We start from the raw sequence: 18,351 nt of genomic DNA, 5'->3' as shown, positions 1-18,351 counted from the left end.
GGAGTCAGATAGTTCCTGAAGTCTTTCTTCAGTCTTTTTTCCTTCATACTTCTCTACTTCTCTTTCCTTTTCTGTTTTGGTTCTTTTTATTTCTGAGTCTTCGAGAGTACTTATTCATTCTTCCATTTCATCTATTCTGCTTTCATTGCTTTTCCCAGAGTTCTTTGGTGCCTCCATTAATTCTTTGATCTCCTGCATTTCTTTTACTTCCCTCTTTAGGGACTCAATTTCATTCTTCTGATCATTGATTATTTTCCCCTTATCATTGTTTTCCTTTATGACTTCTGTCAGTTTTTTAATCATGGCAATTTTAAATTCTCTTTCTGGAGGGCTCAGAAGTTCTTCCAAGTCACTGTCATTGCCATCTGGTGGGTGGTTTTCTTTTTGTGATGTGTCTTTCTCCTGAGGAGTTGCTAGGTTGCATGTAGTTTTTCTTCTCCCTGCTGCCTGTCTTCTAATTTGCCGTATGCATTGGGACACTGTGCCGCTGGTACTGGCCAGCATCTTTTTGGTGTGCTCTTTGTGGGGTTTCAGAAACTGGTGCTCCAAACGAGTCAAATACTGTTATGCCAGAAGTCTAGTGAGGCAATGGTACTTTGAGTATGTTAATGGTTGCTGTCACAGAATATTTCCTCCTTCTGTGTTTAATTATAAAAGTGTGTCTTGAAGTCCCACAAACTTCCCTAGAGGTGGGACAGCTAGATTGCACTCTAGGTTCCAAAAAAACTGGATCCCCCTCTGGGTTCCAACTTCCTGCCAGGCGGGACCAGGCTTGTGGGGGCCTTCAGCTCACCTCTGACTGTGCAGGGAACCTTCCCCCTCTGGCTCCTTGGGGAGATTTCTGCCAGTTTCAAGCAGTCTTTATTGAAGAAAGGTCCCTGTTCTAAGATGGTGATGTGGGGATACACTCCCCTGCGTGCCCAGTCTGCCCCAGCTGTGGGTGGCCGCTCCCCCTGTGGGCTTGAACTGCTGGCCAGAAGGGGCATGGCATGGGCAGACTTCCCAGATCACCTCTGGCTCTGCCAGGAGCCTTCTGCCAGTTTCAAGCAGTCTTTATTGAAGAAAGGTCCCTGTTCTACAAAGGCGATGCGGGTACGCACTCCCCTGCACGCCCGGTCTTGCTCCAAGCTTTATTTCCCTCCTTACCCCCGTTTGCATGGCCCACCCCCTCTCAGCTCCTGAGGGTGTTTTTGTGATCCCTGGTTTCCAACTATAGGGTGTTGGTGATTTTTTTCTGGTTATTAGGTGGCGCCAGAGATCTTTCCTAGTGTCCTTCAGGAACTGTTTTTAACTCCGTGGATTGGGGGAATAGAGTGGGAGTGGCGTGGAGAGCCTCAATGGCGTGGGGGTGCTTTGTCTTTCTTGTGCCCCACGGTCGTGGGGATCCCATGGCCTGAATTTTGTGCCCCGGGTCTCAGTTCCCAAAGCCCTCAGGTCCAAGACGTGGGCTGTAGCCCAGTTCAATGTCTGCAGAAATGGTGCCTTTTGCACCCCACTCCCTTGTCTGGGCGCCTGCCTGGTTTCTGATTACTCAGTGAGGGACATTCACCTCAATGAGGGCCCCCCCACCCCCGCGCGTCTCCCCGCAAGCCTAGGTCACAGGCGCAGGGACCTGGGCAGCCCCGATCTTTGTATGCTTTTCAAGTACGCAGCTGCTTTTCCGCACAAGCTTACCGGCTGGCCTTGGGCTGTTTGTAGATCTCCTGGGAGTCTTTATTTTTCTCCAATAGCGACCAGAGCCATTCGCTCACCTCCATGGCGAATCCTGTATGGTTCTCCACAGTTCCAGTTCACAGGGTGCAGTGGTTGAAATAGTTCCTTTGCACTCACAGTCCTGCTTGATGCGTGGTTTGTTCTTGTTCGTTGTTTTAGGTTTTTTTTTCCCCTCCTTTCTGTTGGTGGGAGAGTGCTGACTTTGTGGGTGGGGGAGGGTAGCAGGGTTCTGAGCTTTCCTCCCTTCTAATACTCTTTTATGGCAACTATCTTCTTTGGGCAGTTTGCCAGAGTCGCCCATTTATCTTCCATGTCCCAGTTCTCGCAGGGACCTGCCGCTTTTCCTTTCTATTAATTTTTTTTTTATGGGAGGTCTTACTCGCAGCATTTTCTCACCACTATGTTGATGATGTCCCTGAAGATTAGCCTTTTAAAAATTATTTATAAGCCTCAGTGACCACACCTGAGGGGAGAAATCCTATATTGTCAAGCTATTAACAAGGATGTAAAACAATGGTACTTCATTTTAAAGATTAAATAAAAAATACAAGTTATTTGTAATAATTGAAAAATTGAGGTATTTTATAAAGCAATGATATTAAATACGAATCAGCTGACAACTGTTCATTTCTTTTCAGGCCCTGGCAGATACTATAATCTCCTCAGAATTGTACGATGATACAAATGACCTTCTATCTAAAGTAAGAAATGACAATTCTGCGTCTTTTGGAGTGACCTTTGGCATAGGCCCTGAGGGTTCCTCTGTCCAGTTGGAAGCAGGCATATATGGATCAGAAAGCAGATCCCTCATGAAACAGTTGAACCAGTACAATAATAAGGTACTGAAGCATAAAGCCTGTGTCACACAGTATTCCATAATCCACACTGAACACGTATTACCTTAATTGCATTAAAAAGTACAAGTAGTAATTGAACCTTAATTTGGTTGTATAATTGGAAATGTCTGATCAGTGGTAATCATGTTTGTTTTTCTTATTACGCTTTTGCACGCAGAATCATCACAAAGGGAATAAAATTGAATGATAAGACTAACTCTTATCACTTCACCCCATCCTTTTTTTTTGTAGCTACCTGGAGCACATAGGGGAATACTTTGAATGGTAATGTCTTAAAAGGAAATAGTCAGACCCTCTAAACCAGAAGGGAATGCTGCAATGCAAGGCTTGCTTTTCTAACTAAACTGAAGGCCCAGTAGGCCTAGTCTTTCATATACTGCAAAAACATTCACCACTATCCCCTGTTTATACTGAGTGGCCAGTCAATGCATCCCTGAGGAAAGGACATTACCTCAGCTGACTGGTCCTCATGAAGGGAGGTAAAGTTAACAGAAGGGTGTTGTAGGTATGGAAATCAGCATGTGCCAAGGCCTAGAAATGAGAGGACACCCCATACCAATTTGGGATTGAAAGCATACTTGCAGGGTGGAAGTATGGGGTGCAGGGTGAAAGGGTAAGAAGGCATCTCAAGGATAGAGCAGCCATCAGAAGTCAGAGAAATAAAATGATTAGAAATTTACCCAAAGCTCAAGAACATTGATATCAAAACTGGATTTAGTTGGGGCTCAACACAATAATTTGGATAATGAAAATAGTTATAAAGATTAACTTCAGAAATGTAAGTTGCATTCTGGAGCTTTGCCACAAATTAGCTTAGCTCTGAAGGGAAAGTATCACTATGAGATATGTCTATTGAATATTAACATGGATTTCTGTGATAGCAGGTGGCCTCTTCACTAAGTTTCCACTTAGTGAAGTGGAAACTTTGGATCTAGGTTTACATTACCTAGAACTAATGCCCATATATGATGTTTTCCTTTCCCTTCCTTTTATTTTATTTTATTATTATTTTTTTAGATTTTATTTTTATTTATACAAGAGCCGGGGTACAGGCCATATGCACGGGAGGGTGAGAGGATTCACCAGAGACAGAGCAGGGAACTGAACAGGCAGATTGACAAAATACACTGCTGAGGGGATTAGCGGGCGAGTCAGGAGAGGTCTGCTCGCCATGTGGGTTGCTCCAAGGTCGGCGAGGATTGAACCGGCACTGCAGAGGCTGCGGACAGTTTCACAGCACTGCGCTCAACCGCCTGCACTCAACCGCCTGCACTACCAGGGAGGCCCATGATGTTTTCCTTTTAAATCAATGCAATGTTACCCTGGTCCTATCTATTTTGGTTATATTAGGATCTTGCTTTCCTTTATTAATTATCAGGACAAGAGTACCACTAGAAAATAAGCTCGATGAAGGCAGGGGGCCTATCTCTTTAAGAGCATACCCTCTTCACTTAGCATACTGCAGCAGATTATAGGAATGTATAGCTATATATTCAACAAATTAAATACATGTGTAATATTGGCAATTTACCATGTTACCGAAAACATTCCTAAGCATGATTTTTAATGTATACCTAATACTTGTATAGCAGATTGCATAATGCAGTGCTTTAATTAAAGCAGGGAGAAACATGAAGGTGAGAATGGACTAGGGGAGAAGAGAGGTAGGGAGAGAGGAAAGAGTCCATTGTGATAACTAACTCAGATGAAAGCTGCGTACTTAACCTGGATTGGGGCAGTAAGAACACAGATGGAGGCAGGGGAAAAGCAGCAAGGTACATACTGGTGTGTAATATATGCTTATAAAATAGCTCTCTATCATAAATGTTTATGCCCATATATTTATATGTAAATACATATGTGTATACACGCACTCACACACACATTTGCCACTTCCTATATGCTGACCTTTTGCACTATCTCTTGATAAAATATAAGCTTCTTTGCTTTCCCCCCCTCATTTAATGGGTTTTTTTGTTTTTGGCAGCAATATCAATTCATGAGAATTTTCACAAAAGTGCAAACTGCTAATTTTAAGATGAGGAGGGAAAATATTATGCTGGACGAAGGAATGCTGCAGGCATTAATGGAGCTCCCAGACCAGTACAATTACGGCATGTATGCCAACTTCATCAATGACTACGGTACCCATTACATAACTTCTGGATCTATGGGTGGCACTTACGAATATATCTTGGTACTTGACAAAGAAGAAATGAAATCAACTGGTAAGTAGAATTGAAGCTTTACACACACAGTAGTTTAGTTTTCTGAGCAATGACTATGAGCCTTACATGATCTCTTTTAGTCTTCAGAACAACTTTTGAGTAGCATTGGTATTTCCAGGGAATTAAGTCCAGAAAAGTGAAATATCTTGCTATACCATGAACAGGACTTGACTCAGACTTCGATGCGTTTTCCATTATACCACAGTTACTTCTTCAATAAAAAGGAGACTTTGGAATTTTATTCATAATGTTAAAACTGATTTTAAATGCAGATTCTCGACTAATGGAACTGCCCTGCAATTAATTAGTCAGAAACCTGGAGTCACCCCAGATTCCTCCTCTCTTTTACCCTTTTCCAACTTAAGGTTCTTCAGTTCTCTCTCCTATCATGGTCTCTTCAGCACCACTGTCCCAACAGTCACAGGGGGGACTTTCATCTTTCACTTTTTACTGCATTAGGTAAATGGTACCTTGGGGAAAGCTCACCCCTTTCCAGCCCATTCCTGACAATCCAGTCACCATCAGAAGGGCCTTGCTACTACTCATGGATCTGATGATTTTACATCCTTGCCTAATTTCCTGAATGGCTAAGAACAAAAATCTAAACTCCTTAGCATGACATCAACAACCTTCATGGTCTCTATGTGTGGACAATAACCGGCAGCATCAGCATCACCTGGGAACCAGTTAGAAAAGCAAATTCTTGGGCTTCCATGTCAAACCTGCTGAGTCAGAAACCCTGGGAACAAGGCTGTGCTGTCTGTGCTTTAATATGGCCTACAGGTGTTTCTAATGCCCCCTGAGGTTTGGAGCCATCAACCCAGTCAACAAATGAGTAGAAGGATAAGAGATCTATTCACATTTCAAAGCCAAGTTCCAGTTCCCAGTTTTAAGTCATTTTCCCCAACTGTACCAGTTCAGATTATCCATTTCCTTACTTCAACATACTCATATATTCCACACTGTTTAGTCTTTAAAGATAATGTTCTAAATGTTCAGATTTTTCGCTTCATCTAGACAGCAAGATCTTTGAAAGTGTCAAGTTTGACACTTTTCTTTAGCACTCAACACAGGAGTTAGAGCCTAATAAGTGTGCTGAAAAAGACATGGAGTTTGAAAGGGAGCATCAATTTAGATTTCTGGCTGGGGTCATTCATTCCTTTATAATTCAAATATCTAGTGAGCATCCTGTATGTGCCAGGGGTACAATGGTCAGTTAACCTAAATGTGGTTCCTGTACTCTTGTAGCACTGTACTTTTCAAATGTCAAGTTGCAACCCAAAAGTGAATCCTGACAATCAATGTATGGATAATACACAAAATTTTGTACAGCAAATGATAGGACAGAAAATATCACAATGGATTGCAGGCACAGAAGGCACTGTAGGCAGTAGAGAAGAAGTTACTTCAGGAAACATTTTCCATCAAATAAAGTATGCATATATACATAGTGAGTCATGCTATAAATAGTTTAGCATGCATCAATATTAAAAAAGAGTTTGAAAACTGTAGTGAGTGGGTCATTTAAGGAAAAAGGAAAACACACTGACATTTGTTGAATACCTACTCAGTTCCAGGTGCTGTTACCTATAGCCTCACTTCATTTTCTTGCCCTCTAACTTAGAGGTTGGTGTTGCCCTGGTTTTAACCCTAGAAATGCTGAGGCTCCTCATGGAGGTTAGTTACCTTGCCCAAAGCTCCAGGAAGCTGGAGTCAGAATGTTGGACCTATGTCTTTCTGCCACGTGGTCACGTCGAGCCCTTCATTTGGGCTTGGTGCTGGATTACTAATTAATTGCCTGGGGTTATCTCATGGCCCCTCCTCTTTAAAATCTGCAAGGCGGAAATGGGCTTCCGATGTGGTTAATATTCAAAAGGAGCCCACCACCAAATTGTCCCAGGGATAATTACCTCAGCTCTGTTTATAGAAAACCATATGTCGATAATAGCACAATTTGCTATTTGTGAAGAGCTGATTTTCTATAAATCTGGAAAGTTAGTGTTGCTTTTCTATAAATATGGAAATGTGCTAATCATCACCTCATCTGTTGGAGACCGCTAATAAATCAGAATGTCATTTACATATTAACCTACAAAGAACAAAAACATCTACCTTCTTTCCCTTTGACAGATAGATCATGCACATCCTCTCTCCATGTTTGATGTTTGCCTAGTTTCCCTTGTCTCTTCCCCTTTCTCTTTATTTTTCATTTCTCCTCCATCTTTTCCTACTGTCTTATTCTCAGTGATCTCTGACTTTAATAATATTTATGCTTTATTAAGTGCTTATTTCTGACAGACACCCTGTGTGGTACATGTTCATAGACACGGAGAACTAAGCTTGGCGTGGGATGATTTAAGTGAACACATATGCTGGTTTGCTCTAGGGAAATCCTTTGTCCTTGGATTTGTTTCAGCTCCTCGGGTTCATCCCAGGGGATACACGAGGCTGTTTTCTTTTAATGTGTCCTTTGGTAAAATGCTTCTCTGCCAGCATGAAGCCACGCATCAAAAATCAAGGGAATTCTTGGATGTTGGGAGGTGGTGTTAGACTTCAGTGGGGCTCTAGACTCCCCTCCATGGCTGAGGATGACAGTTTTCTACCTTCTACAGAAGTCAGGATGGCTTTGAGCTTGAATTTCTGAATTTGGATGTTTTTTCTCCTTTATCCCTTCTTTAGAACTCTTATTATTTGTATCAAAGTATGACAAAGAGAATAGTGTGTTCACTATTCTGGTGTCTGTGGAGTTTGGACCCATTACAGAACTGATCATTTACCTTGGACAGGTCAAGTACTGCAGTGACACTGTTTCGCCATCTGTCTTGTGTGCGTCCTTGTGCACACACCACGCTTTTGGCCTCCAGGGCTCTTCCCTGTATTGTCAACTTCATAGACTTCAACTCATCCTTCTCCATCTGGACGGGCATCCCCACCTCTGCAAGACCTGCCCTGACTCCTTCTCCCATAGTTTTGTTTGTTCATGAATTCATTCATTCAATCAATTGAGTTGTCTCATGTGCCAGGCCCATCAATCAACACGGTGCCTGTTTGGGAAGCTCACTATCTAATACAGGAAACTAAGTAAACAGGTGAAAATCCAGATGTCATTCTTGGCTCTTCCTTTCTGGCCCTCGTCAGGGAGACATATCAAAATTACTTCTCAGGCACACGTGGCAGCTGTCCTTACTGGCTCGATGACCCTTGAACTAGTCTATACTTTCTCACCTGGGCACTGACTGCTACATTATGACACTGTCTTTTCTTCTCTTGCTTGCTTGCTTCCTTCTTCTTTTCCTTTTCTTTTGACTTTTATTTTCCCTTTCTTTCCTTCCTCCCTTTTTTCCTTTTGTTGCTCTTGCCATTATTGTTCTTTTAACACCAACACACATTTATTTTAGTCTCTAGTGTTGTTAGTAGCTGTTCTCTGTGTCTGGGCCACCTGCTCTCTGATGTTTGCATAGCTAAATTCTAATCATTCAGATCTCAAATGTCACTTTTCAGACAAGCCTTGCCTGGTAACATAGTCATATCCCTCTTTGTTAGAGCAGCCTCCTTTAAGAAATCACAATTTACTTAGTAGTCACTATGCTACTGTAGTTATTAGCTTATTGTCAATCTCAACTTTCTAGAAAACACATTCTATGAGATCAGGGACCTTATCTGTTCTGTTCACTGTTGTATATTAATTTTATAGGACAATGCCTTGCTAATGTTGGTTCAGTGAGTGAATGAAATGATCAAAATGTACTTGCAAACTGTGATAAGAGCTATACAGAAAATGAACAGGTTGTGGAGACTAACTTTTGGGGCAGAGGAGATGCTTTGCTGAGGATAATCTGGCAAAGTCTCTTTGAGAAGGTGATATCTAGACTAAGATGTAATTCAAAGGATAGAGGAGATTCCAAAGACAACTGGAAGGTGTGTTGGGCAGATGGACAGCTTGGTGTATTGGGAGTTGAAAGCAGGCATGTGTTGCTGAAGCCTTGTGGATAAGGGGAGAATAGCAGGGCCAGGGGTTGGAAGAAATCTAGAGAGGTGTCAGAGGGTCTTGCCCACCTTAGTAAGCAGTATGGAGTCCACCTGCAGGGTTACCAGCAGGGTGGTGCTTGGTCTAATCTGAATCAACAGTCCATTTCACTGCACATAGCACAGATCAGAGGGGAGAGAGTGCATTCAGGGAGAAGAGTTAGAAGGAAAAAAGATGGAGATGATAGAATATGATGTGTTTGATATATATATATTTTTTTTTTGAAAGCAGAATTAAGATAATTTGCAGGTGGACTGGGTGTGGATTATAAGGTATAAACAACTCCTTCCTCTAACTTATATTTCCACCACACACACACAGGGCTGATAGGTGAGGACATGATGAGTTTGCCTGGGGACTGCCAGTGTCCTGGTAGAGACACCCTTGAGGCATTTGGGAATATGACAGGGATTCTGAAGCCAAAAGAAGACTCTGGAATCTATATATTTTAAGTTCAAATATTATTCTAATTTGTCATTATATTTGTTAATATATTATTCTAATTCTATTTGTCTCTACTAGACAATGAATGTTTATATACATGTACTGTGCTTTTTCTCCTGTGGTATTTTTTGTTTCTGGCACAGGGCTGGACCTGTTGTGGGTGCACGGAGAGTATTTGTTGAGTTGAACTGAGCTGGTCCCACTTCTCAGATACTTGTTCTCCACTTGTACTCTGCTCTCTTCTTCCACCTGACCCTAATGTGTGGCCCTGGTCTAGGAAGCGTTCTTAGCACTCACTCCCTGTTTGGTCATCATCCTCACTTCCCCCTCTCCTTCCGTTCTCCCTTCCTGTGAGTGACCCCCACATTTCCATCTGGATTCCTGCCCAGGTTTCCAAATATCTGAGGGATTCTCAAAAGAAGTTGGCTTCTACAGGCTATCGTATCACACCATTTTCACCCTAAACTCTGGACTACAGCCTGAGTAGTCCAGGCTGTATATACCCAACACAGAGAGCTGGCAAAGAATTAACTCGAGTATATGCCACACTCCTTACTAAGTGCCCTCACATCAGTCTTCTCATTTAGTTTTTAAACCTTTTTATTCCATAGCTTTATAATATAATTCATTGATTATTCATAAATGACATTGTAAGATATTTAAAGTGTACACCATGGTGATTTGATGTGCGTATATACTATGAAAGGATACCCTCATACAACAAACACATCCATCACTTCATACATACATATTTGCCTTTTTCTTTTGTGACTACACTTCAGTTCACTCTCAGCAAATTCCAACTTATCTGCGATAGTCACTATTTTAGATTCTCAGACTTTATTCATCTTATAACTAAAAGTTTGTAACCTCTTGCCAACCTCTCCCTATTTCTCCTTCTCCTTAAATGGGAAATTGCCTTAGGCGAACACTTTTCTACTGTTTCTAAGAATTTGACTTTTTTTTTTTAGATTCGACATATAAGTGAAATCATGCAGTATTTGTCTTTCTCTTCCTGATGTATTTGATTAGCATAACACCCTCCAGGTATAGTCAAGTTGTTGCAAATTATAGGATTTCCTTCTTTTTAAAGATCGAGTAATATTCCATTGTACATCTATACCATGTTTTCTTTATCCCTCTGTTAATGAACACTTAGATTGTTTCTATACCTCACCTATTATGAATGCTGCTACTATGAATATGGGACAAGAGATATATCTTTGAGATAGTTATTTCATCTCCTTTAGATGAAAACTCAGAAGTGTGATTGCTGGATCTTGTGATATTCTATTTTTAATTTCTTAAGGCACCACTTAGCCTTCCCACCAACAGTGCATGAGACTTTCTTCTCTCCACACCCTTGTAAGTACTTGCTATCTCTTATCTTTTTGATAATAGGTATGAGATGATACCACATTTGGTCTTGATCTGCAGTACCCTGATATTTAGTTATATTGAGCACTTTTCATACATCTGTTGGGCATTTGTTTCTCTTATCACTTAATTTTCCACTCCTTTCTGTGAAAGAGGAGAGGTTTCCCCAGTTTTACAGATGCCAGGAACCTAGGCTGAAAAGTCATATCCCTAGTAAATGAAGAATACATAAAATAATCTGAGATAAAATCCAGTCTTCTCTCCTTTTACATCCCAGCTGCCTTTGTCAAGACCCACAAACCTGGGAACAATTTTGACTTCGTCTCTCCTTCCCACATATCCCACTGCCGCCACCTCACTGTCCACAATCCTTCCCTTCCTCTTCATTTCCATGACTACTGGTCATCATTCTGTGTCGCTATCTCTCTGCAGTTTCCCTGCAGTCATGCAGACATGCAGAAACAAAGTATCAGAGGTCAGTGGATATTTCAAAAATGCCTCTGGAACAAAGATGGTGGTTAGGTCTTGACTCATTTGTTTTAGCTTCTGTGCTCTTGGTTCTTCAACATGCAACATGAAATAGAGTTTTCCTATCGGTTAAGGAATCCAAGTCATTCTGACAGTATACCTTGATCAGGATGCTGTATTGGAAACCACAGAAGCGTAAGTTAAATGAAAAGTCCTTAAGTCTTCAAAGGTTCATGATTCTGTAATTTGAGGCCATATGGAAAGAGCTTTGTGAAGATGGCAAAAAAATATTTCTATTGATGTTTTTCTTGTGACGGAAAACCAGGAGTATTCCACTGCCACATAAGAGCCAGCAGGCAGTATGGTGGTAAAAAGAATTCTTTTTACTGCAATACTTTGCTTTTCATGTAAGGCTTCCCCCTTGAAAATCTAATACTTCTCATCTCTGATTCTAGTTTTCCCATATGTATGGATAATAAACTACTTCAAAAAGCTATTATGAGAATTAACTGAGATAATATGTTAAAAAGCAGTGGGATAAGTAAAATACTGTCCAAATAAGAGTGACTACAGTTTTAGGTGGGGTCAGTAGGTAATGGAATGAAAAAGTATACTGGGGATATGGCAGGAAGGCATCCAAACAATGGAATCAGGAATAGCTGGGTGGGTAGCCTGGTACTACCATTCAGCAGCCCCATGGCGTTGAACAGGGTACTTATTTTTCTCTGAGTCTCAACTTCAAGACCCAAACAGGAATGAAAACAGGCTTTGGTTGTGGGGGAATAAATCCAAATACATGCTGCATGATAAGTGCCTTAGTAGGTATTTCTTCCTCTTTATTTTTATTTTTTTAAGATTTATTTATTTATGCATATAAGAGCTGAGGTGCAGGCCAGAGATGTGGGGGTTGGGGAGGTGAGAGGACTCACCAGAGACAGAGTGGGGAGCAGAACAGGCAGACTGACTGAAATACACTGCTGAGGGGAGCAGCAGGCAAGACAGGAAAGGTCTGCCGCGCCATGTGGGTAGCTCCCAGGCTGGGGATCGAACTCGTGCTGCAGTGGTTGTGGATAGCTTCATAGGTTGCGTCTTAACCCCTTGCACCACCAGGGAGGCCCCTATTTCTTCCCCATTAATGTTGGATATTTCTATAGAAGAACAGCCAAAAACATGGTTTCTGCACTTCCTGCTGTGATCACTGGCAGCTCACCTTCCTCATCTGATAAGCTGGAAGTATTCATGCCATTGATCTCCTAGAGCGGTGGTGAGTTGTAAATGAACTTATGACAGAAAATATTTAGTGCAGTGCTCATCTTCTAATAAGCACTCACTAAGTGTCGGGTGCTGAAAAAATTTGGAATCAGGTTGTGTGGATTCAAATCTCATCTTTAGTGTTTATCAGCCATGTGACCCTATAGCAAATTATTTAACTTTCTGAGATTCAACTTCTTCTTCATCCGAATGACACAAAAACAGTATATACTTCTTAGGACTATTGTGAATATGAAAAGAAACAATCTGTGAGGATGTGGCCTAGTGTCTTTCATACAGTCAGAGTTTAAAAATGCCACCAATTATTGACGTATTATATTGGTGTTACAAGCTTATTAATCCCACATTTCTTGTTATTAACTTTGTCATACTAACTGCCCTCTCACTTGTAAGTGGGGATAAGAAGAAGGCCTATCTCACAGGGCTCTGCAACTGGTCAGCTCTGAAATGTTCCAGTGGAAGGGAAATCATTATCATTATATCCAACCCATAGTGGCTGATGGTTTTGCTGTGGATTTGGAGGCTCAGCAATCATGCTTCCTCCCCCACCTGCCCATTTTTTTGATCAAAGTCACTCATTTCTGTCTCCAAAGCTTCATCCAGTCTTGGAGGGACTGCTCCTCCCATTTATCAAGGTCACTTTGAATTCTCATCACTATCTTTCAAAGTGTTAACAACTCTGCCCAAATCAGAGCCTGTGTTCCATCATTCCTTCCCTTGATTGATGCCAGATAACACTGACCCTGTGAAAGACCCTTCCAGCAAGAATACAATACATCCAGCCCATTATTGATCATCACCTTCCAGCTATGGTCCTTGGACCAGCTGGCCTACCACCAAACACACTGCATAGAAAAAGCCAGAGGGACTCAAATCCTCACGAAAGTAGATCGCAATTACAGATGTATAGCCTCTTCTTTCCTCTTCCTTCCTTTTCTTTATTCACTCATTCCTTTAAATCACATTCAACACATATTGACTAAAAGCAGGCATAACATGGTAAACCTTGTCTAAATACTGGTAAGATTTCTCTCACTGAATATTCATAGAAAATAATATGTTTCTCTTTGTCCTAATCACCTGATTATGATCCAAGATGATTTATTCTGTGAATGGCTAAATTGGTTACCACCCAAAGTGAATTAATTTACCTTTTTATCCAGAGTATTTAGAGTCAACTGAAATATTTGGTTTTAATAAAATATATTGACACATAGTAATTCCTAACATTGGTAAAGCATAACACATTACATTGAGCATTCAAGGTGATCTTCATAATAGCTTTATGAGAAGTTGTATTATAATTTCCTCCAATTATATATAAAAAGAAAGATGAGGTCCCAAGAGCCTAAGTAAATGGCTCAACATGACTTAGTTAATATTGAATCAAGGTCTTCTGCTTTAGAGTTTGTGTCCAAGTATTTAGCACATGTCCCACACATTCTGTCATTCGCTCTGGTAACACACACCACAGGCTGAGGCTCTAGCTACAGTGGTAAGAAGCCAAGATTTGCTGAGCATTTTGCTTTGTGGCAAACACTGATTTAAGTACTCTAAATGTACTATCTCATCTATTCCCTAGGAAGTGAGGAGTATACTATAATCCTCAATTTACAAAGGGAAAATTGAAGTTCAACAATGTTAAATAACTTGCCTAAGGTCACACTGCTATTAATTGGTGAAGCCAGGGGTCAAACTTGGGAACCTGTGATCTTAGCCAACATGCTATCATATCTCAGAGATGTCTGACATAGGAGTTCTCAAATGGCAGGCCACAGACTATTAGTATACTGTATAAGAAATTTGGTGGGTCATGACCAGCATTTAACAAAATGAAACAGAACACAATATGATGAAAAATATCAGAGTATCCCACAAAGCCTGGCTAAGTATTGGAAATTAATTTTGGCTAGGTCTGTATGAGCTGGATCATAATGCAAAATGTATTGCTTTCTTTTAGGGAACTCAGAAAAGTTAAAACTACTGTCTTAACCCATTGTGTTCCATTGACTATAGACCAATGTATTTAATCACTTTAAATAAAGGGAAAACCATACATAGCCACAAGGAAGGCATTAAGAAACAAATTAGTTGGGGTTCTCCTGAGAATTAATAGGATATTTACACATGTAAAGAGATTTCTTATAAGTAACTGACTCACAATGATGGAGGCTGCCACATCCCACATAATCAGCATGCTGGAGACCCAGGAGAATTGATGGCTTGGGTTGTCGTCTGAGTCCAAAGACCTGAGAACAACAAGAGCCCATGGTGTAAGTTCCAAGCTGAAAGCCAGCAGCCAGGAAGAGCTGGTATTTCAGAAAAGAGCTCATGTTCCACAATGAAGACAGTCAGGCTGGAAGAAGTCACTCTTACTCTCGAGAGGGTTCACATTTTTGTCTATTCAGAACTGCTACTGACTAGATGAGGCTCACCACCATGAGGGATGCTTTACTCAGTTTACCATTTTAAATGTTTACCTCATTCCCAGACACCCTCCTCACCCACAAACATCCTCATAGAAACATCCAGTTGAGCACTGTGACAGCAGATATGGACTCAGTCACAAGGTGCTATGATCAAGTAGTGGTGTCTCTTATAGGCTGTGGGGTGGGGGAAAGAGGGCTGTGTATTGTCTATTTCTTTATTAGAATGAGATGAAGTTGGCCCAGATGATTAAGCTGTGTATGGAGAGTAATTGGAACGGGAGGGATGTATAATTAAAGTCCGTCAAATTTCTCATGCCTTCCATTACCTTTATATATAATTGTCCTTTCCTTACAATTCCCCTTCAGGAAGGTTCTGAGTAGAATATTTTCCCTTATTCTCCAAAGAAGCAGAAATAATCTCTAGGAAAATCTTACTCATAATCTAATCTCCATGCATCCATCCATTCATTAGTGCCAGTGACACAGAGATGAAACACACAGACCCCTGCTCTGAAGAAACATGTTGATCGCTGGGGGTTAAGAATAATACAATGTGATAAATGGAAATAGAAATGAATACAGTAGAAGCACACTGTTTCTGGCATTCCCATTTTCTAAACTCTAAAGATGGTCAAACTTCCCAAAAGTAGTGGGAATATGAGCTTGGTTGGTGGAGGGGGCTGGGGCTTCCTAAGAAAAGTGAGTTGAAATGAGAGCAGATCACATTGGGGAAAGGAGTGTCCAGGTTTACTTGCAGAGCAGTCTGTTTGGAGGGCTTGCCCCTGACATGAATGGGAACAATCCCGTGGCTGGGTTATGGTAGGAAGATGACTTCGGTAACCTAGGAATGAAATCAGCATTGGCCTCCAGGGAGCCACAGAGAGGAACAAAGATACAGAATGCTAAGTTGCTGGAGCCATGCAAAGGTGAGCATTGGGAACAGGAGGGTCTGCCACTGGACAAGATGCCAGCATTAAAGTGTTTGTGCTCTGGCCGGGCCTGGCCCTCAGCCCACTGCTCTCTGTTGGGCTCTCTGAGCTACTTGCTGATCCCTTCACTACTTTCTATTCACTTTGTCCTGGGAGCTTCACAGGAAGGAATATGCTGTTCCTTCTACCTGGAATCCTACTCACCTTCCCTTAACCTATCCTCTTCACCTGACTAACAGTCATCCTTGGTTGCTGCTTAGAGAGTGCTCTGTCAGGTGGTCTTTCTGTCTTCTTGTTCTGGGTTAGGAGCTTATTTTAGGAGCTTCCATGCTCCCTGGATTTAGCTCCATGTATCACACTACCACAGTGCTTTGTTTGCAGCGGGCACCCAGCTAATGGGGTGTTCCCGGAATCTGCCCATAGGCTGAGGCTGACTCATGGTCTTTCTACCAGTGGTATCTCAGAATCCAAGCCCCTGTGAATGCTGGGCATCCTCTAGAGCTCTCCTTTCACTCTGCAGAGTTGGGGTGAATTCCCACAGGGTCTGAACTGAGCTGGACAGTAGAGAGGGTGAGCTGGGCAAGAACCTGACTGTGGAGGGTCCAATTGACATGGCTATGCAGTCTGGGCTGGCCAGAGGTCTTCTGCTGTGCCTGCTAGACAACCAGTCACCCTGAAAGGACAAGCACGAGATTCTAACAAGCTCCAGCCCTAATCCCCAGTTACCATGACAACCAGGCGTCATGGTGATGGATGGATGGTATTGATTGACTGACAGGCTCCTGGTGTCTTGGCTCTGTCCCTACCCCCTTAAGTCATTTGCATACACATGGAACTGAGAGACGCTCAACACCATCCTCCTGATTTTGTCTTGATGCTGAATTTTTTCTTTTATCATTAAAAATAGCCTCAGCCTTAAAGGAGAAAAAGGGGTGATGAAATCAAAATCACTGCTAGAGCCACCCTTAGTGCTTCCTCCCAGAGGCGATACAATGGACTTGGACAAGATGGGCTTTGAACATATTCCTTAGCTCAATCTCAGTTCTACTCTTTATTATTAATTTTAGGCAAGTGACAAACTAGCTAAACCTCAATTTACTCATCTCTAAAATGGGAAAATTTATACTTGTGGAGTGTTGTATGAATAGTACATGAGATAACAGATGGAAAATCTTTACCCAGCATATAGTAAGTACTTATCAAACATGGGAGTTCCTTGATGGCCTTCATTCAAACTTGACTTGTTGGCTTTACTGCAGAGACATTAAGAAAATTTGTTTCCACAAACTCATTGGCCTCCCTCCTTCTCTAATTTTCCAGATTCAGAATGAGGAACCAAGAACTCAGGTTATAAACACTGCAGCGTTTCTGGTGAAAACAATAATAGCAGTATGTGGCCATCATTGTACTTTTCATGGTGTAAGTCAATGCATTTAACCCTCACAGCTCTATGAGGTAGACACTTTAAAATCCCTGTCTTACAGATGATACTGAGAGGTTACCCAGATAGCAAGTGGAGGGGAGTGAATTCCAGCTCAGGCTGACTCTATGTCAGAGCTTAGACCATAGTAATACTGCCTCTTGGCATGATCAGAGTCCTCTAGAAAAGCCAAAGACCCTAAAGATAGCTCTTATCCAGCAGGAGGGAGACCTGACATTGCATTCCCAACATTGCCCAGTGGAAGGAGAGCTTCTACTGCTTTGTACTGAACTGCTGTGTAGAATGAGAATGTCATGGGATGAGGGCTTGGTAAGGCCACTGCTACTCCTGCCATGTGATGACCATCTCTGCAGAGCAACACTGGCATGATGAAAGGAGTGTCATTGAGTTTGGGTACCTCACACCTCGATTCTTGGGCTTGCTAGTCACAGAACTCAGGCCAGTTACCTAACAATAATAGCCAAACTTTGTTCAACACTTAACTGTGTCAGACACATTTTTGGGGACTCAGTAGAAGCTGCTATCATCCCAATTTTACAAATGGGGAAAATGAGGCACATGGAAGTTAATTTACTGAAAGTCACACTACTAGTGAATGATAGAACTATGACTCTAGAATTTACTCTTAACCACCACAATTGTTGCCTTTTCTAACTCCAGTAAGTCTATAAAATTGACAAATCCTCCTGTTCCCATAAGATTGTTGAGTTTCCAGTGAAATACTGCAGATAAAAATGCTGTATAAAATATCTGATCTTAATCAAAGATAGAGTTTATCACCAACTAAAAGAAGACCTGTGACTTCCTAAACATTTTAGAGATGTTTTCTAGATGGGCTGAAATTAGCCCATCCCCAAGCAATCCATGTGTTTGTCACCTGCAGAACCTTGAAAACCCAAGAGATGACTTTATGAGTTTGTAGTATAATTGGAAAAACAGCCCATGAAATTCATAATTACTAAGGTATACCAAGTACTAGCCTGGAGGCATAGCACAGGGGACAGACAAGGGTATTGTGGGTTCACAGATACGAGGACCCTAGGGGGTGAGAGAAGGTTTTCCAGAGCTGAGTAGGAGAAACTCAGTGTAAGAGGTAAGGGGACCACCTAGCCAGAGGGGACATCAAACACGAAGGCCAGAGGTACCTGTACTCCCACAGGTGGTTA

At 41.7% G+C, this 18,351-nt stretch overlaps 1 protein-coding gene across 1 annotated transcript in view; it reads left to right on the top strand.

The window, feature by feature from the left end:
* The window catches only part of C8A (complement C8 alpha chain), a gene marked incomplete at both ends in the record, with an annotated part of 62,069 nt that overhangs the window by 27,767 nt on the left and 15,951 nt on the right, over positions 1–18,351 (top strand). Inside the window, 3 exons of the mRNA XM_084242364.1 lie at positions 2,352–2,552; positions 4,558–4,798; positions 7,478–7,624. Coding sequence (XP_084098490.1) covers positions 2,352–2,552; positions 4,558–4,798; positions 7,478–7,624 — 589 coding nt within the window. The remainder of the gene's footprint in view (positions 1–2,351; positions 2,553–4,557; positions 4,799–7,477; positions 7,625–18,351) is intronic.

The sequence above is a fragment of the Talpa europaea genome, assembly GCF_964194135.1.
Source record: "Talpa europaea genome assembly, chromosome: 9".
In the NCBI taxonomy this organism is placed as follows: domain Eukaryota; kingdom Metazoa; phylum Chordata; class Mammalia; order Eulipotyphla; family Talpidae; genus Talpa; species Talpa europaea.
This window is presented reverse-complemented; position numbering and strand designations above follow the sequence as displayed.